At 38.7% G+C, this 27,857-nt stretch overlaps 1 protein-coding gene across 2 annotated transcripts; it reads left to right on the top strand.

Moving 5' to 3' along the window:
• Positions 1-6: 6 nt before the first annotated feature.
• foxn2b (forkhead box N2b) lies at positions 7-27,713 on the top strand. 2 transcript variants are annotated; one of them, XM_056255590.1, is made up of 6 exons: positions 9-385; positions 16,321-16,904; positions 20,974-21,098; positions 25,952-26,007; positions 26,336-26,404; positions 26,921-27,713. In XM_056255590.1, the coding sequence occupies exons 1-6, from the start codon at positions 376-378 to the stop codon at positions 27,274-27,276; spliced, it is 1,200 nt and encodes a 399-aa protein (XP_056111565.1). In that variant the 5' UTR covers positions 9-375; the 3' UTR covers positions 27,277-27,713. The 2 variants fall into 2 exon arrangements, with proteins under 2 accessions (XP_056111566.1, XP_056111565.1); XM_056255591.1 differs by lacking the exon at positions 26,336-26,404 and having other exon boundaries at positions 7-385; positions 26,915-27,713.
• Positions 27,714-27,857: the final 144 nt, after the last annotated feature.

Here is a 27,857-nt window from a genome sequence, read left to right as displayed (position 1 = left end):
AAAAATATCTGAATCTACACCGACTGGTTAGCGACACCGTTTGAAATAACACCGAGTTTTTTTCTTCACAAACCTCGAATGAATAACGTGGTGCAACGCGGAGCGCGTGCTGAACGCAATTGCTTAGGTTTGCTAAAAAAGTGCTACTGCGATGCGGCAGTTGTCAGGGGGATATCGGAGAGGAGGGGGTGTGATTGGCTGAAGTGGCCCTGTTGCCTTGGCGACGGCAGGGGGGGTACGGAAGCGTTGCCGTGCGGCGTGATCTCCGCGCTGCTGCGTGGATGGAGGAAGCAGCTGCTGATCTTTTGACACAGCGCGAGCGAAAGGCTACTGCATGAAAGCACGGCAGCTTTTGTCGTCGGACGCGACAGTAGAATGCACGAATGTAAGTAAACGCTTTTCAATGGATTTATAATGCTGTTTATTTAAAGGGGAATCGGCGTTTTAAATCAGATGACAAGTATGAAACGTGTCTCGTGAAAAGCATAAATCTAGCCAATAACAAGCCCATTGAGCTCCCTTATTTCGGTGTTTACGTTGATTTTTGTTGTTGAACGAATTAATTATTCGTTCTTTCACCTTTCGTATTGAAATATACACTCGTCAGTTCTATTCCCAGAATCATTTTAGAAACATTTTAGACCATGTGATCTTGCTAGCTAACTTAGTTGAGTGAAATGCATGCGTTTGCCGTCGAGCTGACACGAGACATTAAACCAACCACATACCAGTCATATTCGTATACTTTTCCTGGATGAATACTCGAAAACAATAAGTATATCAATCCCAGGACTTCGCTGTTTTATTTCGCTAGGTGTTCGGAAGCTCTCCGCGAAGCTTCACGCATTAGCTTGACGCTAACTGAAGATCCTCATTCTAAAGAAGACTGGCCAGCATTCTTGTGACATTATCTGCGGAAGTTTCAGAACGCACGACAGATATGCAGTCATAAAATATTTTTTAGATAAAATTACAATTCAAAACGTCAATTGTCGCGAAAGCGCCTTTTAAATTTGAATGCTCAAATATCAGAGAGAACATTCGAATATAACGCATATTCGAATATTACTCTGTAACAACAGAGTAATGCTAAAGGTTACAGTTGAAGGTTACAAATAAATATTCAGTTTGTGGCGAGTAGTAAGAATCTAGGGCAACTATGTAACACGAGAAGTGAGGGAGGGGGGGGGGGATGTTATTTTCTTGTTTTGCTTTGCTTATTACATGTGTTGGTTGTACATAAGCTTTCGTTGAGATCGAAAGCAAAGGACTGATAGTTTTGCTCGTGACTTGTTGATGAAATGCGATGTTCTGACGCAGACGCGCACTCATTATTTCCGGCGGCAGATAACGCCTGAGTGACATTGACACGTGGTCATAGACTAGTGAACGCATAGCTGTGCTTAGGGAAGAGCTGGAGAGACGAGTACACAACTCTAGCTGCGTGTCACATGAGCACATTATTTAGTTCTGCTGTCTACTTTTGCACTTTAGACTGTAGACTCATTCAGGTCATGTTGCGTAGGCAGTGAAAAGGGTGTCTGTGTTGTTAACAGGGTTGTCATGTATTGGCTTTTATTTGCAGTATGACCACATTAGCTGTATTCACAGTGTACAGAATTCAGATGCATGGCTGGCTGTATCAGAAAGGACACAATTGCCTTAAGAGACTTCATTAGTACCGAACCCTGCGCTAATGTAGAGAATGGCAATAGTGTCTGTGCAGTGCTGTTTTCTCTGGAGGGCTTTTGTAGGACACAGCAAATGATCCCTTGCTTATTGCTTCTCTCCTGGCATTAAACGGGAAATTAATTAGTCTCATTATGACTCTCACAATGATAGATAAGATCTGGCTCTTGGCTGAATGCATGTTGCTGTCCCAAAAATGCAGAGTGTACGAGTTTAAATCATTGTTTTTGCTGCAAGGTTCAACCAGGTTTGCGTGTCTTTATAAAGAAAGAATAAAAAAAAAACTGTGTGTATATAGACATCCAAAGCTAGCTGAATCTTTCAGTCAAAACAAAATGAAACCACTTTCATTTTGATGAGTTTGAGTGCATGACAATAAAGTGTTGAGCAGTCAACAGCAGTTTAAAACAATGGGCAGAAACACATGCATTACAGTAGATGCTTCATTCTCTCTGCAAGAGGGGTGTAAAAAACAACAACAAGCTTTGTCTTGTAAGTTAAACCACAAATTTATATTTGGCAACTCTACCTGGTTGAGTAGCAAAACATTTAAACGAACACCCAGTTGCTTTCCTCCAAAGATTATCGAACATGCTTTATAATTGTTTTTGTAGTAAAACTCATCAGCTTTTCCAAACTCAATTGAAAAGCAAATCAAACTTATGTCCAAGCTTTTATTCGGCCTGTAACGACAATGCCTTTGTTTGCTGACCCCTCCTCCTTCCATCCTCTCATTATACCTCCAGCTGCACATATTTCTCATCTGCTGTTAGCCTCTTTTTGTTCCTCGATGCCCTTAACGTTAGACCAGAAGGCGCAACTCGCATCCCCAGGAGGCTATAACGCGGTTGTTGCCATGGCTACATGGTGACACCGGGGCGTGGTAATCAAATATAGGCGACTGCTCTGGATTTCAGTTGCAAATGTGTGCTTTTTTTCCCCCTGCATTTGCCTGGACCGTGTCACACCTCACACCACACGCCCACTCCAACCCCCAACTCAATCTTGGGTTCTTGGACTTGGTCTGTCACACTCCTCGTTTAGTTCTTCGTCTCCTTTCTGAAGGATTTAAGTCCGTCGAGCAGCCGGCAGGCAGTTAGGGCCCCTCTGTCCATTGACAGTGATGCTAATGTCAGGCAGTGCCTTGATGAGAAGAGCTTGCCCCCCAGTACCATAGCCTGTGTCATTGTGATCACAATAGCCTCCATTGTGTTGGTCACTCCTGTGTGAATAAACAGGGTGTGTTTAATTGAGACTGTAGGGTGTGACAATGACACGGGACGAAGTCCAGACAGCACGCTGTGAAGATTGTGTGGAGGCTTGTATGGGTGAAGGTTTGTATGCCACCACCATGGAAAAAAATAAGAAATGGAAGTTTAAGATATACTTCAAGCGAAATCGAACAACAAACTTGTTTGACATAATTCCGAACAAAGTCAGGCTAAAATGAAGAAAAGTTCTCTTCGGCTGGTAAACGGCTTCAAACTACCATTGGTCTATGGCAATTACGTAATAGAGTGGTGCAGGTATGACGTAGGTAGGCTATAAACGAACTACCATGGTCACTAGAATTCAACGTCACCATCACTAAGCTTCTGAAAACTCTGTTTTTATTTAAAAGCATTTTCCCAGAAAGTTTAAGTTAGAATAGTTTTTAAAGGGATACTCCACCCAAAAATGAAAATTCTGTCATCATTTACTCACCCTCAAGTTGTTGCAAACCTGTATGAGTTTCTTTCTTCTGCTGAACACAAAGGAAGATATTTTAAAGAACGATTGGAACCAAACAGTTGTGGGGAACCAAACAGTTGTGGGGCACCATTGACTTCCTTAGTATTTTTTTTTTCTACTATGGAAGTCAATGGTGCCAAACAACTGTTTCCAATTAGTTCTTCAAAATATCTTCCTTTGTGTTCAGCAGAATAAAGAAACTCATACAGGTTTGCAACAACTTGAGGGTGAGTAAATGATGATAGAATTTTCATTTTTGGGTGGAGTATCCCTTTAAGAGCACAATTATAAGTGAACTAGGGGCACGTTCAAGTTCAAAACGGTGCGCAACGTTTTGCTACGGTTTCCGGGTTGAACGTCATGTTTCCTGGAAACGGCGTGCACCGGTGTGCAACGGGTTTTGAGATGCGTTTTCTCTTGGTTGGTGGGTGTGTCAGAACTGCAGTCCAATCAGCAGCAACATGTATATAAAGCACGCGGTATTAAAATAAACTCGCACAATGGGTTCAAGGAAAGTTATTTACAAATGTGTTCGATGCAGCTCGGTATACGCAACAACTGAGGATATTAGAAGACATGTTTGTCGTAAGTTTTATGGTAAAAATATAGGACATCAACATAATGATGTAGTTGTTTATATTTTTAGCTTCATTGCAAGTGTATGACATTTGGTATAGAAATAAACAATGGTAATTAAGTGCTTTTCCTATAAATGAGAAAGAAAACACAGGGTATTAAAACAGTATGAACTACAAATAAAGTCAGTATGTGAGGCTAAATAGATGTGCTTTAGTCTGAATTAGGTAAGATGTGTGCTTCCATTTCAGTTTCCACAAATCCCTTCACTCGACTGGGATGCTCTCTTGTGTTCTGGGCGGCAAGTGCAGTAACTGTAACATCGGGCATATTTTGTAGTATTAAAGGAGAACTCCGGCGCAAAATGAACCTTTGGTCTAATTACACATTGTTACCTAGTCAACCGTTATCTGAGATTTGTTTTCATGATTATCGAATGTAAATAGTTTTATCTCTACACACAGTTTAGCCTATAAAGCTAGTATAACGCTAGTATATTGGGCATAGTGTAATGACAAATAAAAATCGCTTGTTAATACCACTAACAAGGCTCAAAATAGCCCCACACTAACACGGTAGCATAATGAGGGTCCCTACCTTCAAACCGAAGCATTGAGAACTTTGTTAGTGTCCAGACAGTTTAATAAGAAGATATTTTAAACATACAGTCAACTTCGCGTATACAGACAGGAGCCATCTTTGAAATACAGTCTTTACCAGTCGATCTACGAACGCCGATCCAAGCCTGCTGTTCGCGCTCACCTTATCACAACTCATAGCTCGTTCACATTCTCACCAGCGCACTTGGATCGGCGTTCGTAGATCGACTGGTAAAGAACACATCATAAAAATCATCAGACCGATGTGGAAGCGACGGTGCGATCTCTTGCGCGTGAACTGGAGCTCGTCTCATAAATGAACCGAAACTCGTGTGCCCATCGGAGACGGAGTTCACTGCTGATATTCTGAGGATACAACATAGCCAATAGGCTATACTAGGGACTTTAGCCTTTAAATATCTTTGCTGCATGCGCAGTCTCCTTTCTAGAACAGCCAAGAGCTTTCTAGCCTCGCGGCAGCAGCGCCTTGCATCGCTCATAGACCTTAAAACTGATCAAAAAATTAGAAAAACGAAAATTGATCAAAAAACGTTGGTGTGGATGGTTGGCGGACAGATGATGAGATTTGTGCTGCGGTCCCGTTGCGGATGAAATAATAATAGCCCATCCGCGCATCTCTAATACGAATGTAATGCTATGTGTCATGGAACATTGCGCTCCCCAACTCGCGAAAGGGATTTGCTCCATCTTTTGATAAGTTTTGTTTAGAAAACCTTGAATCCATGTAAGACACACTATCATTAGAAATAATCCATGTCATTAGAATCAATGAATCCATATCATTAGACACAACGTGCACACATGTGCAGGCCAATGGTTTTTTTTGCGGTGATGACGGTGACTAGCTCAGACCCGCGGTTGGAGTCACGTGACCGCGGTATTGCGGTAATGCGGTAATGCGGTAACCGTCCCAGCCCTATTAGCAACCGCCTTTAACACATAACAGCTTCAAAAAATCTGGTGGTGTAATTCTGATGTATTTTATGTCATAGAATAAAATGTGAAAGTGTCTTGAGCTTGTGTTCACCACAGACCTTGTTTCAGCCATTTAACCAAAATCCCATTTACAAAACATATTGACTTCGAGACGATGGAACTGGAAGTGCTAAAATTCTAACTCGTGTTTTGGCCTACAAAGTGATGTCATACCTGCACCAATCTATAGGTGTGCTCTGAGGCTTCACCTTCTTTTGGTTCATTTCTTCTAGGGCTGCTCCCGAATAGTTCGACTGAACGTTAGCTGACGAGAAGAGTTCTCTTCGACCAAATTTGAATTAGTTAGTCGCTGAAAGAAAAAAAAAAAACTCCACAGTCATGCAGTGTGATAGACAGATATGTTAACATGGCTTGTATCAATCATATTTTGTCCTTCCGTTCCCCACCGCTTGTGTGCAGTGCAGTGTGTAAAACTTAGCATTTAATTGTTGAAGTGTTCATTCACAGATTAATTCACAAAATTCAAGTCATGTTTTTCTTGTAATATTTGTGAATATATGCAAAAACTGTCATTGATTGATGCTTAGTGACAGAGTTCAAACTGCGTGCTTTCCATTTAGCAAGAAAATTTGTGATAAAAGCACCAACATTTTGATAGCCTGAATGGTTGCTGGGGACAGACAATTTAACGCCAAATGGACTTGTTTATAAATCTCTGCATCTATTATAAATAAATTAGAGGCTTTACGGATGAATTATTGTGAATTTGTTTTGGAATATTAAGTATATATGTTTTACATAAAGTAAAGTTGTTAAGAAGTTAATAAATAGGAAGAATTTATGAAATTAAGGAACTCATTTGTATGTAAATAAGATTTGTTTAAATTAATTTTAATTACATTATTTAATGGAAAATTAAAACAATTCTGACACAAGTTTTGAAATGTTCAATTTTATAAAACAAACTCAGGCATTGTTCATGTGGTGTCTTTACAGCTGTGGATTACGGCTTTCAAGCTTCTAGAATCCTTGCAGCATATGAATGTTTAAGAAGCTTTAGCTTTTAAATGTGATTCAGAGTTGTGGAGAAAACTAGCCCTGAACTAACTAACTAACAACAACAGGGTCTTTGTACTGTATGATTTTTTTTTGAGTTTCTTAGAGCTTATTGTGACTGGAAGTAAATCCATTAGTCTCTGTCAGATGTCTCCTCGACATCAAGGAAAATACCTGAATTCTGGATTATACAGAGAAAAATAAAAAAGTAGTTAATCTCCAGCAGTTTTCTAATAGGGTTAGGTGACCTTCCTGCTGAGCTTTTAGATCAGCTCTCACACAGTGACAGAGATGCGCTGTGAGCCCTTGAGTCAGGACTGATACTTGACAGACCAATACCAACCGCTACAGGAATCGAGGCAGAACAGCTCTCCGCTTGGTGTTCAGCAGAGACGTCCAATTGAAACGGGCTGTTTAAGCATGCTTAAACACGTAGAAGACCCCTTGATCTCCATCTCCAACTGTTTTATTACAGATGCACATGCTCGTCCCAGTACTCTGTTCTGCAAACATCAGCGGTTCAATACTGAATAAATCCTCCTTCTAACTGATGGAATTTAGATAGGGGGGATGAAAAGGAAAAACTGGTTGTTCTTTGTAAAATCCATTGGATAATTTCACTCTCTTTTTTGAGCTTGCAAAAGTTGTAAAATGTGCAATTTTTTTTTTTTTTTTGTAATCTGTTACATTCAGATTTATCTCACAATACTTTACATTTGTCTGTCTGTCTTTACATTTGTTTCATTGCGACTTTAACATTAGAGTGTACATAAACTATTCTGGATAATTATCAGTGACATTAAATAAATGACATAGCTTTCCCAGAGAGCCTAGGAATTAAAATGGTAATTTAGTTGTATTTCTCAGCTGCCCCTCCCATTGACCAAAGTTTATGCATAGTGGGTTTGTTTGGGCGTATTTCTGTTTGAAGTAGTTAACCGTGGTAGAGTGTCACCATTAGCATTGTCTGTATGTGTGGATGGAGGGTTTGGTAATGGGCTAATGAGTTTGTTGAAGGGAGTTTGATTTGTCTTGCTAATGAGTGCCACCATGAGAGCAGAGATCAAGTCTCCTCCTGGGACAGAAGGGAAAGTAGACAGTACTAAATGTGCTATGAAGGACATACTGCTGTCGTCCCTGCCCTTGAGTGACCATGAAGAAAGACATCCAAAGAGAATGGTACTGGAAAACAAAACGGCATGTGGAAATTAACAATTCGTGCTTGTGAAAGCAAATCAACATATCCTGTATCTGAGGCTAAATCACTAAATATTGAGAATGCAACAGCACATATTATATTTTTCAAAAGTCCAAACGATCGTCCACTGATCGGAACCAGCTGATAATCACTTTCTTGGATTCTTATGTCTCAACTTGACGCTTGCATAAATCGATCACATTTTATTGATGCAAAAGACATGCTGTGAGAGACGAAAATGAAAGGCTGAGCGGGGACAGTTTCTCAGTCTCCACCAGGCTAGAGTAAAATAGGGGTCGACCGATATGTGATTTTCAGGGCCGATGCCGATACAGATTATTACAGGTCAAATAGACCGATAACCGATATTTTGAACCGATATATATATATTATAGCTATGTCTGGTGTAAAACTGTAAATTAATGCCAAAATTAAGAATAACAAAGGGTTTTGACAAATACTTTCTTTAAATGATAAATAAAATTGTAGTAATCAAAAAGCATTTCTAATGAATTAAAATCAAACTTATTCAATTTATTTACAGTTTAACAAAAATTTAATTTTTAGGGCCTTGTGAAAAACCGAACTTTTATTTTGACGGGTTGCCGTGGAGATCTTTGAGTTTCTGTGTGTTTATGATATGTCGATAACTTTTCTCAGTTGAAGCATTAAAAAGCTCATGAAGTGACTAAGCGGCTCTGGAGATGATGTTTATGCAATCATGTCCTCATATAATGATGCGGCTGAGGCTGAAAACAGCGCAAGCGTCACGCGTGCTCCAGTGTGTGTGTGTGGTCACTGAAATCACGCGTCTCTGCGCCATTCATTTAACGTTAGAGACACGCAGGATTCATATTTAAATAGTCTTTTTGCGGTTTGATTTGTACTGACCTGCTTTTTATTAATTAATCAAAAAGTTGACAAATTCCGTGATATTCCGCTTTATACAGTAAATTCCGTTTTTATGACTGGATTCCGCGACTCCGTCTGTTCTGCATCGCGGAAATCACAGGGCTCTATTATATTGAGGTATTTTGCAACTTCAGTGTAGTAATCTATTGCTTCTTCAGCAAAGTCTGCTGCTGCCTTAACTTTGAGAGACAACTGAAGCGTGATCAGTGAAGCAGCGAGTGCTCTCTCGGTGTGAGAGTGCAACACTTTCAGTGCCTCAGCTTTCCGCGCTGATTGGCCGGACTCATGACTCCCAACAAATCAGATGTGCGGGGACATTAGTCTAGTCTACAGAGTGGTGAGTTCCGACAAAGGTGGCTGCGTCAGAGCCAAATATAGCGCATTTCAAAATAAAATTATTTTATCGGCAAATCGGTTTTGAAAATGGCCGATACCGATAACCATAAAAATGCTTAATATTGGCGCCGATAATCGGTCGACCCCTAGAGTAAAATACTAACATGGTTTATGTTTATACTTTAAACTACTTTAGATAACTCCTGACCAATCGGCACTAGCTGCTTTTCCGTATACACACTGCTGCCCTCCTTCTACTCTCTTCTGAACTCTTCACCCTCTTCATTAAAGCGAAACAAGCTCTTTAAAATCGCAATATAATAAGCAGACGAGACAAAACTGTACAGGGAACAAATATCAACAATATAACTAGTATTACCCATATCCTACAGATTTAAAAGGCAGGAGGAAATGTAATTGATTGATACAACAATAACATGAGATCATTTAATTTTTACTTCCCTGTTTATTTAAATTTGAGTTAAAATATAATATAATAAAAATTAAAGTTTAAAATCAAATCTATGCATTAGGGCTGCACGATTAATCCGCACTCAATTTGGCAAAGGCTGCGATTATAATTTTATTATAATCGATTAAAGCTGATTAAGCGCGATTAAGGCTGCGAGAAGCAACATCACTTTCCCACCGCAGCACCCTACTGTCGATTTTTTTTTTTTTACATTTTTTTTTTAAAATCATTTAGTTCAGTTAGAGAACAGACACTACAATTAAAAAAGGAACGTGTCTGCTTAATAAATCGTGAGCCGAACGAGAGTCGCAGCACAAATCAGCAACAGAAGTCAAATTTCATTTACCACGAGAGTGAGGAGCTGACTGACAAGATGATGGCGGAATATTTGGTGTCAAAGTGAAATGTAAAATCACTTATTTAAAGCTTTTTTGGGTTAAAAATTACAAGTACATAACCAGCCAGTGTTCAAAACTATCTGCTTGCCTTAGCTCGATTCAAACCTGTAAGCTTGTAATAATGTTTTTAATTCCAGTGGTACTGGTGGATTTCCGCAGGAGATTCGAGCATGTCTTTGCGTCATTACGTCACATCTGTACACATAAAAAAGGTGTCTCGGCTAGTAGGCTATATTGCGTGTGAGGATGTTGGAGGTGGAGATTTATAGCCTTTTCTCACAGCACTTGATATAACTAAACTTATTAATTTGATGGCGGATCCAGAAAGGTTCAAACGACAATCACCAGTGACAACTAGAGATTCACCTGTTGTAAATTGCAAAAGACTTCGGACTTCGGAGTGGCTACAGAAAAAAAGAGACTGCAACTGGGCCCATGCGAAAACAATAATATCTGAAGGGCATTAAATGTAGTCACGCAATGCTGATGTTGTTAACATTAACAATTTGAGAACAAAGGATAATATGCACGGTTTGACGTGATATGATAAGCGATCGTTAGATTTAATTAGCACGATTTACTGCAATGCTTTTTTCCCCTTAGCTGGTCAGAACAAAAGTGGATGTTACTTACTTGTTCAGATGATATTTTCCGGTGAAAATTCTTATGTTTGTCATACTTCCAAAAAGTATAATCTGTGATTCCGAATGACAGTATCCACACCGGCGCGGTGACTGACAGCCGCACATTCTCCTCAAAACATTGGATTCATCCGCGCTGTGCCATGCCGAGGCACAACCCACGTAAAGCTGATAATTCCGCAAATATCTGCAATTGCAGATTTTGAACAGAGGTGGCAACAAACAGGAAAAACTACAGACTGCAGCTTTAAGCGAATTTGTCATTGTACTGTTTTGTTGTTGTGTTTTTCATTAAGAATAATAAGCTAATGAACTCACCATTCAAGCATTCCGCCCCCAAATTGGCGCTAATTTGAAAGATGCTCCTTATGAATGCCCTTGCGGACGTGCACATTTTAGTTTTGCTTTCAAATTAGCTATTTAAAGGAGCTGTATGTAAGATTGTGGCCAAAACTAGTACTGCAATCACTGTCAAATTACTGTAGAGGGGTGTATCCCCTCCCCCTCCTCCGTGACTCGAGGTTGCCAGATAGGCTGCAGGATCCAGCAGGAACGTGACGAGCTGCAGCTGTGGTAACTAGAGCAGAGCTGGCAACCCGGATGGTGCAACACTACTGACTTCGTGATTGGTAGATAGGTGGAGGGAGGAGCATCAGACCAAAACACAACATGACAACATCAACATCAGTTGAGGGCTGCAACTGCACTTTTTAAATGACAATATCCTGGCCAGACTACTGTTGTCAGTGATATAAGTATTTGAAATGTACATGATTTCTTAATGTCTAGTGACATTTCAGGGCCATTTTATGATTAATTGAAATACATTTCTTACATACAGCTCCTTTAAAAGCCTCCACCGGTGATACCGGTATTACCGGTGTTGTGACACTTCGATTAACCGGCGGTCACCGTCACATCCCTAATGCGCAGCTTGTAAGTGCAGCACGGCTCTGTGATCAGTAGTAAATGCTGCTCCATCTGAACGCATGAGGACGCTCTTGCGCAGAAATTCTAAATATGCCCCGCAGAAATAGATAATGCGCGTCATTCCAGGAAATCCCTATGGGCATCATATTATTGCTGTAGCTGAATAAACAAAAGAATTTATGAAATGTTGTCTTTTGTTGGACAAGAGGTAGGGCTGGGCGATATGGAAAAATGTTTTATCACGATATGTTTTTCCATATTGATCGATCTCGATTCTTATCACGATATGTAGTTTTTGCAGATGTTGCCAGTGTAAGGGATATCCTGAAGCTTGAAGAAATAAGAGATTCACTGAAACTTTTGAATAAAGTTTAATAACATAAAAAATTAAACAATATACCTTCCAATAATGAGCACAAAACATTTTTGTTAAGGTCTTCATGCAGACCAAGGATTCACATTACCAGGGTTTATACACATTTTAACCAATACTTTTCCATGACTTTTTTGGCACATTTCCATGACTATGTATTCCTGAAAATGTCATTCACTTGTCCGAGTAAAAAGTTGCTTGTCCGGATTTTTTTGTGTGTGTGTTAATTTATTCTGAAGCAATATTCTCATCAGTGTTCAATCAGCTTTGATATTTAAATTGGCATATTGTAATATCTGCACCTTTAAAGGGCATCCCCTCCCCAATATTATTAAATGTATGCTTCATCTTTCATTTTAAAATTCCTAAATTTGATCAATAAATTCAATTATTTAGAATAATAAGACACTATGGCTGTTACCCTAGATAGGGCTGATCAAATTAAATAATTTACACTTACAAATTACAATTTGCATAAAATAACGTTATGAAATTGATTTAAATATACATATAAGAAATGTTGGAAAGAATGATACTACTTATAAACATAACACTAAACCGCCAGTAGGTGGTGGCAGGCGACCGTCTTAATGAGTGAGTCATTGATTCATTCAATCAAACGATTCGTTCAAACGGTTGATTCATTCAAGAATGAGACAGATGTTTATGAATGGGTCATTGAATCTTTGACTCAACCGATTCGTTCAAAATGCTGAATCATTCTGTAATGAAAACAGGTTGAGTGTTCCTGTGAGATGCGTCGTGGTTCTGCTGTTTTTGTTTGGAACTATTTTCGCTGCTGAAACAGAACAAAAACAGCCAATATTGCATCTAAAATGTAAGTGACTTAATTTTAACTGTTTATTGAACTGTTGTAGGAAATCAATGTCACATTTTCCATCATGATGGTATTCGGGAAAAATAATTGAGGCTGCTTAACATATGTTAAAAATATAAAAACTCCACATTTAGATGTTTTATTGGAAGTAGCCTATGTTAACAGTGTGTGTGTGTGCTGCGCTCATGTGTGTAAGTTAGATTTCTCCTCGAGAGGCTGCGCGAGCGTCAACAGCGCAACTTTACCGTCAGTAGGCTAATACATTATCCACAATCGATCGCAACTTACAATAAATGTAATAAAATCAGAATCATTCTCTCGGTTTAGTGATTCCCTGGTTATTTTTGTTTGTTATTGATGTCATAATCAGGCTGATGTCCTTCTCTTTTACTTGTCCCTAGTTAAAAAAATCCACTTGTCTCCCGGTGAAGCGTTAATGTCGAGCCCTGTTAGAGATGTCAATTATCTAACATATAGTCCACATCTCGCTTTTATTATTGTTCCTGGTCGTTTTTGCCATATCCAAACCACGTCCACACAATTGACGTCGTGTTACCTTTTTTGCAACAATGTATTCGGTCTCGAATGATGTAGTGATGTCGCCTTCACGTTCGGCATTATTTTCGCTGTCCTCAACTTCAGTTTCGCTCATTTTTTCTCCTTTTTCCAAAAATTTCTCCCTCTCTCTGTCTCCTTTTGTTTACTGTAGCCACGGCTGCTCGCTGATACCGGCTTACGGCAGACTCTGATACTGTTGTTGTTGCGCTTACTTTTTCATGTGATATCGAATAATATGTCCCAAGCATATTATCGAAATCGTTCAAAATTTTATCGCGATCCCGTATCGAGATCGAATTATCGCCCAGCCCTAACAAGAGGTTCATAAATGTTTGGAAAGATGTTTGACCTGTGTTGCTTTTTCAAATGCACGTTATAAGCGACTCAAACTCGCAGTGTTTTCACATGGAGCAGCATTTACTACTGATTACAGAGCCGTACGTCACTGACAAGCTGCGCATAAAAGATAAACGCAGCCTTTGTGATTTTTAAAAAAATTTTATCGCAAAAAGCGGTTTGTGCGATTTCATGTTAATTGCGATTAATCATTGCATTAATCCGTAATGCAAAAGCTATTTTATTCTCAGTACTCAGTAAGCTCCCTAAAAACAGAGTTAACCCAAAAAATTTAATAGGCACTTATTCACTTTCTTGTCTTTCAAAACACGAATGATTTACTTGCTTCAGTGGAACACAGTAAATGTGAATGGTGACCACAAATGTAAAGCATTTTCAGTGAATAATGGCTTAATTGTCAGTCTGCTGTTTCACAAAGCTGTCATGTAGCATTGGAACACTTGAAAAAAATCTCAGCTATCACAAGGACTACTTTTATGGTGTTTTTTTTTCCTTTTTGGAGTTGGACAGTCCCTGGTTTCCATACACTTTCATTGTATGGGAAAAAAGCAGCGTGCACATTCTTTAAAACATCTCTTTTTGTATTTCACTGATAAAGGAAAGTCATATAGGTTCATAATGACATGAACATGAGTAAATGATAAACCATCTCTTTAACTTTGTGTAAAAGCTATTGTTTAGCACCTTATGTTACAGTACTCATGTGAAAAGGATGATGTTTATTTGTGTCTGGTTTTTTGAACGGTCTGAAAGAGGAAGTGGAACCCCCTCCCTGTGCCCTCCACTCTATTCTCCAGAGTGGGAGAGAAAGTGATTCAGAGCAGCACTTTATATGATTATTTATTTATTGATGTGCTGTATGGTTTCCATGGCAGTAGGTATAATAGTGGGCAGAGAAACATTCACTCTCCCAGGCACTCAGCCCTCTTTTACTTGAGCTGATGATTTATTTATAAATATTCTGTGTGCTTGCCATGGATGTCCATTAAAGCCATTTGCTTAGTCTGTGGCAGGTAGATTTCTGATTGGTCTTTGTGAGTTTTTCTCTTTTTTCTTCAGGCTGTGTGGGGCCACCATGCCGGCCACAGGTTGGAACTGGATATCACTTATCCTCTCCATCCTTGTCTTTGTCTTATTATATGGCGCTGACAACAGACCTGCACGTCTTCAGTGGCTGTCTAAGAACCCTCTAATCTTGAATCTCCTCTAAGAACCCTAGAGTACACACTGTAGTTGTTCTGGTGTGGTATCGTCTTGAAGATGAGGGTCATGGCTCTCTCAGACACTTGAGTAGATGCCTAAGAGGCCCTTAACTTTGTCCTAAAGGGCCTCTTAATTCCCTCAAGAGAAAAGGTGCAGGCAGAGATGACAATGAGATCACAATGTTTTAGCGATAAAAGAAAGTGGGAAAAAAACAAGATGTCTTGTACTTTTCACATTTTGAAATTATGAATGTTAAAATTTTACCCAAAATATATTACATAATTCTCTCATTGACTTCTGCTATGCTAGTAAATTCATCAATTGTGGTCATATTCTAGAATCCTCCAGCAAAAATTACACACATTACTTTTGCACCAAAATTTGATAAAAAAACAAACAAAAAAACAACTTTCAGCCAAACATTTTGGTTATCAAAATCATTTAGGAGAAACGAAATCATTGATAAAAAGAGTTGGCACTTCTCCAAAGAAGCCTTTTGACTATGTCAGCATATTTTGTGCACACAATGTTAATAAGCTACAACAGGTAAATGTCAGCAGTGCCTATGTGACCAAAAAGGAGCAATTATTGCCCAACGAGTGAAAAAAGTAGTAGCAAAAGAGTTTGACTGAAATATTAAGCATTACTGAAGGACTTTACAACCCTCTACAATGCAAGTTAATCACTCGCACATGCAGGTGACTAAAACAATTCTTTAATTAGCCAATGGCTGGTAAATTGTATGATTACAGTCGCCTGTAATTGAGTTAGAGGCAAAAAAATAAGTTTAGTGCAGATATAATTTCATTGTCTGCTGAGCTTTACGCACTGTGAGCGCTCTGTCGCTTTCTCTTACACACACACATGCATTGCACTCACAGTGATAAAAGAGAGTACATACAGGGCTCGTTGACAGAACTGTCGGACCAGTGCTGCATCGTCATGAAAGTTTTATCATTTGCACGATCAAGCGCAAGAAGACGCGAAAGATAACTCGCGTGTGCTGTGCGCAAACTGCACATCCGAAGCACGTGCCCAGAAAGCCGTGTCTGACAGCACGTGAATACTGTATTGAGCTCTCTTTCACGTCGTCTTGTTCTTGAACTAACAATTTCACACAAAATTATGTCAAAATGCCCATTTTGGCGAGTATCTTAGTAAACATAATATCTTAAGTGAACATAAACAGTCGAGAGAGAAAACGCATGTGTGACAGTATCAGTATGTTGGATCCGTGTATTTTATCTTTAAGTGACAGCAGCCTAATATTCCTGCTGCTGGCTGTGTTTTTAATGTTAATCAAACAACAGACAGACTCACTGCAAAGAATCACTCAATGCTTTCCAAATTTAATTACTGAAACTTCATTTTCGGTTTTGGCTAAATGAGAAATGAGTTTTGGCAAAAAATAAATAAAACCAAATTTATTTGTGATTTGACTGTTGTAGTAATCAGTGCCCTCTTTCTGTTCTCTCCAATGCTCTTCACTTCCACAGACCCTCCTGGTTTGATGGGTCCGATAATAGGGATGTCTCCAGATAAGAAAGCCGAATCTCCTGGTGCGCAGGGCGTGTGTGGAGCTGGAACTCTCCCTGAAGCAGAGAGTGCTTCCAGTCCCATGGCTACCAGTCTGGACCAGATTGTTCGTACTGGAGCATTGAGTGTGGTAGCAGGCGAGTCTGAAGATGACGAACTAACCAACCTGAACTGGCTTCATGAGAACTTGCTGCAGAACTTCACACTCGGTGGACCCGAGGCACAACCCATCAACAGCCCGTTGTTTGACATCGAGGGTGGCGGTGGATCGCCACACAGTAACACCGCCTCGTCTGCCTCCTCTGTCTCTGCGGGAAGTGAAAGAGATCCTTACAAGTCAAAGCCTCCCTTCTCTTTCTCCTTACTGATATACATGGCTATTGAGCAGTCGCCCAGCAAATCTCTCCCAGTAAAGGACATCTACGGTTGGATCCTCAAGCATTTTCCATATTTCTCCAGTGCCCCTACTGGCTGGAAGAACTCAGTGCGCCACAACCTGTCCCTCAACAAGTGCTTCCGTAAAGTAGAGCGAAGCATAGGAAAGGTAAGAACTCAAGAAAACGGAACATTCCCATGTCGTGTATGTAAGGGGTAGACAGTCAGTCAGTCATTAACATCAGGTCTTGTATCATGCTGAAGTAGGGGATGCACAATATTGTTATATTTATTATTTGTATTATTTATTGAATGGGTCAGTATTGGATATTTAATTGTGGACCAATTTTGTTATTATTAACTAAAATTAAAACTATTAAAATTAAAAATGAATTAATGAAAGTATGTTCCCTTGACAACTAAGTGAAATAAAATGTTTAAGTTACCAACATGAATAAAACTAAAATAAATTAAAGCTAATATATATATATATATATATATATAAATAACTAAAATGACAAAAGCACACAACAAAATTACAAAAATTTAAATGAAAACTGAAAATAGAAAAATAAAAGCTAATTCAAATAATATTAATAGATTCTAAATTCTAGACACTTGTTGACATTCATTTCTGCCTCTTTATATATATATATATATATATATATATATATATATATATATATTACTTTTGCTTTTTGTTAAATGTTGGCTTTAGCAAATCTCAAAACATATATACGTTTTGTATTAGACTTTATAATGCCGTGAGGCCTAAATTCACTGGTACAATTTGAAATTATTAATTTTAGTTTTAGTGTTTTTAATTTTGAAAATATTTAGACAAAATAGTATTAGACAAGATTTTAATATGAGCAATTTATTGATTATCGGCCATGGCATTAAATAATTTTAATCTTGCCAGTAGGGATGGGACGGTATGAAAATTTCATATCACGATTATAGTGTCCAAAATTATCGTGATTATCAATATTATCACGGTTTAGTTAAAATGAGATGAAAATGTTCAAAAAGAACTGATGCTCACACTGAAAACATTTCAACAAGTTTTATATTTGAAAATCAACAAACAACAAATAAAACAAGCAGCTCTATGCAGTTTTTTAAGCAAGATTCTAGTCTGTGCCATTTCCTTCTTTATAATGACCGTCGTCAGTAGCAACGCATGATTACACAGCGCACATCCATGTATCACAACGGACGCGCGCTCTTGTTTCATTCAAATACAACTTGCCGTCTTGCGTCTACCGTTTTTGATTGTATTAAAAATGAAATCAGAGTTGATTTATTGTTTACAGAGTTTGATAATATTGTTGTGATCATCTTGTCTGGACGATTGTTTTGTACGCTGTACAAAATTGATTTATAAACAGGTAAGATTTAAAACATTAATCTCAATTCAATATGTCCCCGTAATTATGTGGTAAAAATAAAATCGGTGTAACAAGTGTACAATGAAACTATACATTATACTATCCCTTAAAATGTCACTCTTAATAGTATTGTTTGAAGTTGTTCGTTCGTCTTTGGCTCAAAGCCACTTGCTTTAAGTGCACGTTTATTTCAAGTGGGTGACATAAAATATTTCAACTCAAAACAATATTTCGTGCCCAATTATTTCCCAGACGTAGTTTTGGTATTGAGGTCCAAGTTAACTTGCCTTGCGTTCGCTATACAACACTGGGTGATGGTCACACAAGACGACTCGGCAGATTTGAAGTGTTTCTATTGCAGCGACTTTTTGTGCAGACAGGGTGACCATCCTCGATCAAGTTTCCCTCAGGACTTTTGTAAAAGCCAAAATATGACCACACCTCAGATTTGTTCCTCTTAAAAGGCTAGAAAAATCTCCCGAGCACGGTCACTGCCTTCCGCCATTCCTTCTCGAATAAAAAAAAAAATTGCGCGCTGCGCCTGCGTCAGACTGTTGCTGGCTGGACTGGATTTACAGTGAGTTACTAAAATTGCGATAATCAAACACGGTTTTAATGATAATTAAATTTTAAACGATAATACTAACCGTGAGTACATTTTATCGTGGTTTATCGTGAAACCGGTAATCGTCCCATCCCTACTTGCCAGTATATGCCAGAATTTTAATATTGGTGCATCCCATTCCCTATTACGAAGGGGTTTATTTAGCAATAATGATCGTCTTACTGCACATTATTTCCAAAATTATTAAATAAATGGGCTTAAAATTAGGGCTGTCAAGCGAATCTGTCAAATCTAATTAATTACATGATGCTGATTTATTTTATCTAATTAATCACACATCAAATTTGTCTGAGAAATTACCCCCAAAAGATCATTTTAAGTCATTGTTGTTAAATGTGAAAAGCATTAAATAGACATTACAAAAAGTAGTTTTAGAAAGAAATATTTTATTAGAAATGTATTAGAATTTATTACACATAAACCTTTAGGCTACAAGGGCCATGTTTTCTGTCATAAGCTGCATCTGAATTGGTATTTAGATATACAGACCAAAACAGTTTGATTACCAACATTCTTCAAAATGTCTTCTATGTTACGCAAAAGAAAGAAAGTCATGCAGGTTTGAAACACCATGAGAGTAAGTAAATGTAAATTACCGGTAACTGAATTTTCATGTTTGGGCAAACTATCCCCAAAATATGATTTTTGTTTTTAAAGTGATACTCAAAATAAGAAACTAAAACTGCCAGTAGGTATGTCTAAATGAGTAAGTCATTGAGTAATTCATTCATTGGATTCGTTCAAATGGCTGATTCATTCAGGAGGAATTAAGTAAGTGGCTCTCTTTATGAATGGCCCATTGAATTATTGGTTCACCCGATGTATTCGCTCAATACGTGAATTCATTCAGAAACGAAACACCAGGTGTGTTCGACTTAAGGCGGTGCTGCGCAGACCGATAGGTATATGACCTCAATGTATCGCAAGAGTGATTGTCTGCTCTCTAATCGCTCTCACTGTACTTTGATGTCATATCGCCCTGTGCAGGCACAATTTAGCAAAAGCAGAAAATATTGTCTAAAATACACCACAATGTTAACTTATTGATTTACAAAAGTTCAATAAATAGTATCACATTTGCACTCATGTGTTATTGCACTCGTTACTCGTGATATTGCTTAACTATATCATATAAAAATTCATATAGGGGCATTATCTTGCATTGTAGGGGCATTCTAACTGCATTCTATAGGCTCCATCACGCATTGAGCTGTTGCACTACTTCATGTTCGTCACCAATCAACCGTATGAAATGTAAGATGACCTATGTAGTTCTAGGGCAGGGTGGGTAGGTTAAATGTGTTAAATTATTTTAATCGTGTTCTTTTTCCATACCTAATTAAATTAACACGTTAAATCGACAGCCATACTTAAAATATTAATGAGGGTTGAAATTATTTTTAATATGCATGATCGCAATGTGCTGTAAGAGACATGAAATCAGCAGAGTGGCCTCATTGACCTCAGAATGCTGCAATTGACCAATCACAATCAAGTATTCCAGAGAGCCTTGTAATAAATTAGAATAACATCTTTTTCTCAAGACTGGTTCACACAATATTGCTGCAGAGAACTTGCTCAGACGTTTAACTAACTGGGTCAGTGTATAAAGTAGTGCAGGGCTGACTGCAGTGTGCTAACAGGCTTGTCAAGAGGGATATTGGTTTAGGGCTTTTGGAAAACCAATGTGTTCAAAGCAGGGCACACAGCCAGTTAAATTAAGTGAGGCAGATGTTTTCATTTCTTCTACGTGAACCGTAGATGGTGAAATGATTTATGGAACGGTGAGGACAGTATGTTTCATTAAAGTGTGACATTGTGTGTGAATCTGTGGGTTTCATATGTCTCAGCCTGGTGTCTGTTGCCATGGCAATGTTTCCTCTTTCCTGTTTATGAACACGGCTGGTGAAGTGAGTCAAGGTCATATTCCCCCTGCAGGACCACACCTCAGACACAGGGTGATGAGTCCTTTATTCAACACACACAAAACCCCCCATGCAAACACAGTAGAAGCCACCATTCCACATCCTTCCCATATGGTCATTATAGTTTCATGATGATTTAAAATGATAATTTTGCATTCATGATGTGTTCATGAATGTATAGTGTAGGATCAGACAGACAGATGGTCCTGTTGTCATTTAACCTGAGCCGTTTCCTCACACCACCATGCTGAAATCATTCTTGCGTTTCTGACTCCTCCCCCTCTCTGTTCCTTCTAGACCAATGGGAAAGGCTCTCTGTGGTGCGTTCACCCCGAGTTCCGGCCCATGCTGATGCAAGCCCTGAAGAAGCAGCACTTCCCAAATGCACATGCCTTCTGCACCCCTCCTGCCTCCCCTCCTAGGTATCAACACTGGCCCAATTATACAACAAATTGATAATTCTGACATTTATCAACAATGCTTGTATAGTGCTTACTAAGATTTCAGAAGTATACTCTGCAAACTGTCACAGACAAGCACTTCCAGTGTAGACAGCTTTTTTTGAATTTAATGGGAGTGATATAGTTTTTATCTGTCATGATGCTCTGCTCATGTCCATCATGTTTGGTGTTGACCAAAATTTAGGTTGTTTACCAAAAAACACCACAGCTTGCTGCATTAGTATAAAATGTCTATTCAGCTGCAGTCACAGACTTACAGGTGTGTGTATATTGGTGGTTAGAAATGTTGTTCATTTATAATATAGTGGTTCAAATCTTGATTCACTGGTATTTTAATTCTAGCTTTTTTTTGCAGATTTGAAACTCCGTTTGATTAACACCCATTTTAAAATTCATTTTTAAATAACTTATATCTTAGATATAATGCACATAATGTAATTTAATATTTATTTTTAATATGGTACACATATTCTTTTGCATTATAAATCAATTACCCAGCCTAGCATCTTAAAACAAATCAATATAAACTTTCCATCTTGTAGTTTTTTCCACAAAAGGAGATTTTTAAAATTATATACATGTATTAGCTTTTAGCAAAAGCAGTTGTACATCAAAAGTTTGTATTGACTTTAAAAATGTCATTTAACTTGCATTCTGCAAAGGATTGGAAAAATATGTTCAAATACTCTATCCTCAAATAATCATTAAATGTCAAAGAACAAGTTTATAAATAAATCAGCTTTTTTCATAAAATCTGTAAAAAAAAAATCTCAATATTAATATAAATAAATATTAGAATAATTTATACATGCACCATTAAATTTAGCAGAGATCAAATCAAAAGATCCTTCATATTTTTCTTTTACACACCACAATCCAACAAATATAAAAGTTACAGTTTCTTGTACAAAATCTATAATTTTCTACTATGTAATGTTACTACAGTAAATCCATGGTGAATGTTGCTGATCTGTGGACACTGGATGATAGTTCATTCATGGCACAATGTTTCTTCCTGGTTTCCACGTCAGCGCTGTTTGATCCGTTAATAACGGAGAAATGTGAATGTTTCTCACTAGATCTCGCAGCGATGTTATTACATCAGTGGCGAATTCAAATGCTTTCATTACTGGATCTCGCTGTGTAGTAACAGTGCTGCTTGATCAAGATCGGCTCGCGCTGCATTGGTCCAAACTGATAAACGGTCCGTCAACCACACAATAACGAGTAGCTCAGTTTCGTTCTGCTTATATTACATTTGTCATTTAATGTTGCACAATGTTGTGGTCAAGCCAGCGTCTCTTACATTATGAGCGCGCTTGCGATGCGCCTGAAATAACGAAATCTTGGTCGGCAGGAAAAATGATCCAACGAACCATTCGGTTTAAAAATGCGTACCGAAAACCGAACCGAAAGCCTCGTACCGAACGGTTCAATACGAATACGTGTATCGTTACACCCCTAATATAAATATATATATATATATATATATATATATATATATACACTCACCTAAAGGATTATTAGGAACACCTGTTCAATTTCTCATTAATGCAATTATCTAATCAACCAATCACATGGCAGTTGCCTCAATGCATTTAGAGGTGTGGTCCTGGTCAAGACAATCTCCTGAACTCCAAACTGAATGTCAGAATGGGAAAGAGAGGTGATTTAAGCTATTTTGAGTATGGCATGGTTGATGGTGCCAGACGGGCCGGTCTGAGTATTTCACAATCTGCTCAGTTACTGGGATTTTCACGCACAACCATTTCTAGGGTTTACAAAGAATGGTGTGAAAAGGGAAAAACATCCAGTATGCGGCAGTCCTGTGGGCGAAAATGCCTTGTTGATGCTAGAGGTCAGAGGAGAATGGGCCGACTGATTCAAGCTGATAGAAGAGCAACTTTGACTGAAATAACCACTCGTTACAACCGAGGTATGCAGCAAAGCATTTGTGAAGCCACAACACGCACAACCTTGAGGCGGATGGGCTACAACAGCAGAAGACCCCACCGGATACCACTCATCTCCACTACAAATAGGAAAAAGAGGCTACAATTTGCAAGAGCTCACCAAAATTGCACAGTTGAAGACTGGAAAAATGTTGCCTGGTCTGATGAGTCTCGATTTCTGTTGAGACATTCAGATGGTAGAGTCAGAATTTGGCGTAAACAGAATGAGAACATGGATCCATCATGCCTTGTTACCACTGTGCAGGCTGGTGGTGGTGGTGTAATGGTGTGGGGGATGTTTTCTTGGCACACTTTAGGCCCCTTAGTGCCAATTGGGCATCGTTTAAATGCCACGGCCTACCTGAGCATTGTTTCTGACCATGTCCATCCCTTTATGGCCACCATGTACCCATCCTCTGATGGCTACTTCCAGCAGGATAATGCACCATGTCACAAAGCTCGAATCATTTCAAATTGGTTTCTTGAACATGACAATGAGTTCACTGTACTAAAATGGCCCCCACAGTCACCAGATCTCAACCCAATAGAGCATCTTTGGGATGTGGTGGAACGGGAGCTTCGTGCCCTGGATGTGCATCCCACAAATCTCCATCAACTGCAAGATGCTATCCTATCAATATGGGCCAACATTTGTAAAGAATGTTTTCAGCACCTTGATGAATCACTGCCACATAGAATTAAGGCAGTTCTGAAGGCGAAAGGGGGTCAAACACAGTATTAGTATGGTGTTCCTAATAATCTTTTAGGTGAGTGTATATATATATATATATATATCAGGGTTTCCGTTGTCCGGTAATTACCGGACATTGGCCGGGGAAAAAAATGAAATGTCCGACAAAAATAAATCTCTCCGGTCAAATTGTCCGATTAAAATTGCGTAATAATCCCGCCCCCCTAACACAATATGAATTTGAGAATAAGCCTAAAGTGTATAAAGCAAAAATACACCGATCTTTGGCTATGTTATAAAGGAACAGGCTCTACCGTTTGAAAATTATTAAACAACATCGCATGCTGCATTTCAAATAAAGCGCACGCCAAGAACGGCTGTAATATAGACCTAAAAAACGAACGATTGAGTGAGACGTTTCAAATATGGCCAGGCCGGGCCCAGGCAGCCTAGCCTTAAAGGAACACTCCACCGTTTTTTTTTTTTAATTTTTATTGGGGTTATTCACGGTGTCCCCTACATTTAGATGGGTGGGCAAATGCATTTTTGGAAGCACAGGCGAAGCACTGCTACTTGGGCGCAGAGATATCACGCAACACCTGAAATAAAGCTTGCCACAAATAACCGGTGAAAGTAATGATTATGCATGAAACATTTGAATTATTGATAAAGTTGATAAATTGATCAAGTTGACGATGCAGACTCGCCATCGGCGCCTCCGTGTCCTGATTATATTGTCCACTAGGCCTATATTTGCTTCTTATTTATTAATCCAGGCAAATTTGTTGATGAAACATTGATTAAAATTAAGATACAATTTATACAAAACGAAATTTTCAAGCAAAAATAATATTCGAAGTTCGCTGGGTTGATTATTATTCGAAAATCGCACCCCTCCACCACATGCATTAGGCTACACACCAGAGCATGTGAGCAAAGTGGAGCGGTGTGACGCTTATTATAAGTTAAAAAACTTAAACATACGTTTCATATTTATAAATAATATAATGTTATTATTTTTTTATTTCATCTATGTTGATTATATGAAAAGGGAACCGCATGAGATGAGTAAGATAGGATCATAAGATGACCAATATATTGGAAAACATTTGGAATGAGTCAGATTTTGACCACTTATTTAGTTTTGTTTTGTAGAAAGCCTTTCTTTAAAGTTTATTTCGTTTTGTATAAATTGTATCTTCATTTTAATCAATGTTTCATCAACAAATTTGCCTGGATTAATAAATAAGAAGCAAATATAGTGGACAATATAATCAGAACACGGAGGCGCCGGCGCGTGCACACTTCATATGAAGTGTTTCTCATTTCTCTCTCTAGGCGCGTTCACTACTGCGAAGATGGCGAGTCTGCATCGTCAACTTTATCAATTTATTAACAATTCAAATGTTTCATGCATAATCATTACTTTCGCCGGTTCTTTGTGGCAAGCTTTATTTCAGGTGTTGCGTGATATCTCTGCACCCAAGTAGCAGTGCTTCGCCTGTGTAGAGTCTCCGCAACGGCGATAGATTGAAACGCGCGTCCGAGTGAATAGATTGAAACGCGCGTCCGAGTCCGATTGCGCAACTCGCGCAGCGCGTCGTCCATGCAACTGATAGCAGCGGACACGAGCGCTCAGCTTGATTTCAAAAACAACTGATTTTAGCGCCAGATCTCTTATTTAAAAGCGAACTAAATTAATGATCTGCTAGTTAACTGGAGATGTTTTATTTATTTGTATTAGGTACATCCATGCCTCAATGTTTCAAAAAGTGAATGTGTGTGAAGTGAAACCATAGTAAAAAACAATTGGTGTTGATTGACGCCAGTCGGACGTTCGTGTTTTTTTCCGTCTATTTGAAAGTTAGGCTAATAATAACATGTTGCATTCCATACGGCCTGATTATGTCATTTTTTTAAGTTACATAGCCTGCCTCCAGTTTTCCTCAACTTGACTAATTAAGAGGCGATTTTTGACCGGCATATCATCAAAATGTCCGTTAAACGAAACCTCTGCCGGTCACTTTGACCGGCACCATTTTTTTCTAGCGGAAACTCTGATATATATATATATATATACACACGGTTGTATTGTATTACTATAGAGGTGTAGTAGAGTATATCCAACAGGTATGTTTAATATCTTCTCACTCTTTGTCTTTACTCTGCAGTGCCTCGTCTCCTCCTCATCACCTTTTCACTTCAGAGCAGGGCTGTGCCCTAAAAGGTTAGTAGACTTCATCAGGTCTGTTCAGAAAATCCATGACCTGGTCACATTTTACACACCATTATCTGACATATCATCACACATTGAAGCCTATCACCCATCTCAGCTCTTTTCGTTCCGCTCACCCTGTACTTGAAGTCTACACCGTGCTCATAGATGCCATCTCTTTCCTGTATTTGGTAACCTTGACAACCAAGGCACTGGTACTTTGAAATTAGAAAGAGACTGTTTCGCTCCTGGGTGGAAGTGACTCATTCATTTAAACACACACACATACACATCACATAGTCAATATTTGTGTGCATCAAAGATTTCTTTCTTTTTACAGAATGTGATTTTGATGCTGCCACTGCCATGATGCTGTTAAAGTCTGCCTCTGAGCAGAACATTGACTCATGTAAGAGACCACCATCACATACACCAACACCTCATTTTTTTCATCCTCTGCTTCTTTTTATTCATGTTTTACATCTGGTTTATTTTAATCAAGACATGCAATCATGTATGTGTGTAATGTATATTGGCTGTTATGTTATTGGTTTCAAATGAGGATCATCCAATCAAAAATTAGCGTTAGAACAATCCATTTATAATGTTACAAATTATTTCTATTTTAAATGAAGGCTGTTCTTTTAAACTTTCCATTCATCAAATAATCCTGAAACAAATGCAGCACAACTTTTTTTTTATTTCTTTTTATTGATTATAATTTAAATGTTTCTTGAGCACCAAATCTGCACATTTGAATCAATGAATTCAGAAAGAATCATGTAACTCAGAAGATTGGAGTAATGCCAGCTGAAAATTCAGCTTTGCCATCAAAATAATTCAATCTGATCTTACAGTAATCTTGATCTTACGTAATACTGTCTAATCATCAGTTATCACTCTGCTTATGATTTCTCAGACCCAGACCAAGAAGGACCCATAGATCTCTCCCGAAGGGACTTGGTGGTTGTGAGTCGGGATCCAAAGCAGGATCACAACTACAGCAGCACCCCTGTCCCGCCCTGCCCTCGCCAGATGCCTCTTTCACAGCCGGTCAACTTCAGCCTGAGTTTGCACCATGATCAGGAGAGAGAAGGCCGGGCTCGATGGCCACGCAACCCGCTGCAGGGCCAGCTTTTAGGGAAGAGGAGCAGGAGAGATTCTCGGTCTGACGTGGACGAGGAGCTCAAGGAGGCGGCCGGCTCGCTTCTCCACCTGGCCGGTATTCGCACCAGTTTAGTCGCCTCGAGACGCAAGAGCAGGAAACTCAGTAGAAAATGAACCCAATTCCCAACTCCAACTCCATCCTGTGGCCTGCCCAACCTCTCTCTTCTGGTTTGGTGTATCTTCCTTCTTGTTTGTAGTTGTTAGGGTGTTTTCTTTCCTTTGGTCTTTTTAACTGGGATAACATCCCGGTCCACTCATCAAACATGGCAATACAAACACAGGAGAGAAAAGCCATACTGACATGTTTTATGTACAGAAAAGAATCCGATTTGAATGAACAGCCCACATCAGCTAGTTAATAACTAAGAGGGTTTGAAGATGTTAATCATTAAAAAAAAAGAGAGAGAGAGACACTGTCAAAAAGCTTCAAACTTAGAAGATTTGCATGCTTCCACCTCTAAATCAACAAACTTATTTATACGGAAAATGAATGCATGGATTTTCAAGCTCCCAAGACCTCTCATGCCTCACCATAGCGGGGAAAAAGGCTTATAAAAAAGAAAAAAGATTTTTGAAAGTGCCATTGATTTTGGATCATAATATAAACATGATACAAAAGAAGAAATGCAATAATTAGTCGACCTAAATACCTGTAGTTATTTTATTTTTGTACTGCTGGTTTATATATCGTGTGG

This window comes from Rhinichthys klamathensis, unplaced genomic scaffold (genome assembly GCF_029890125.1).
Source record: "Rhinichthys klamathensis goyatoka isolate OS25496 unplaced genomic scaffold, OSU_Roscu_1.1 h1tg000121l_1, whole genome shotgun sequence".
Taxonomy (NCBI): domain Eukaryota; kingdom Metazoa; phylum Chordata; class Actinopteri; order Cypriniformes; family Leuciscidae; genus Rhinichthys; species Rhinichthys klamathensis.
The sequence above is the reverse complement of the archived record's forward strand: the minus strand, read 5'-3'. Positions and strand labels throughout refer to the sequence as shown.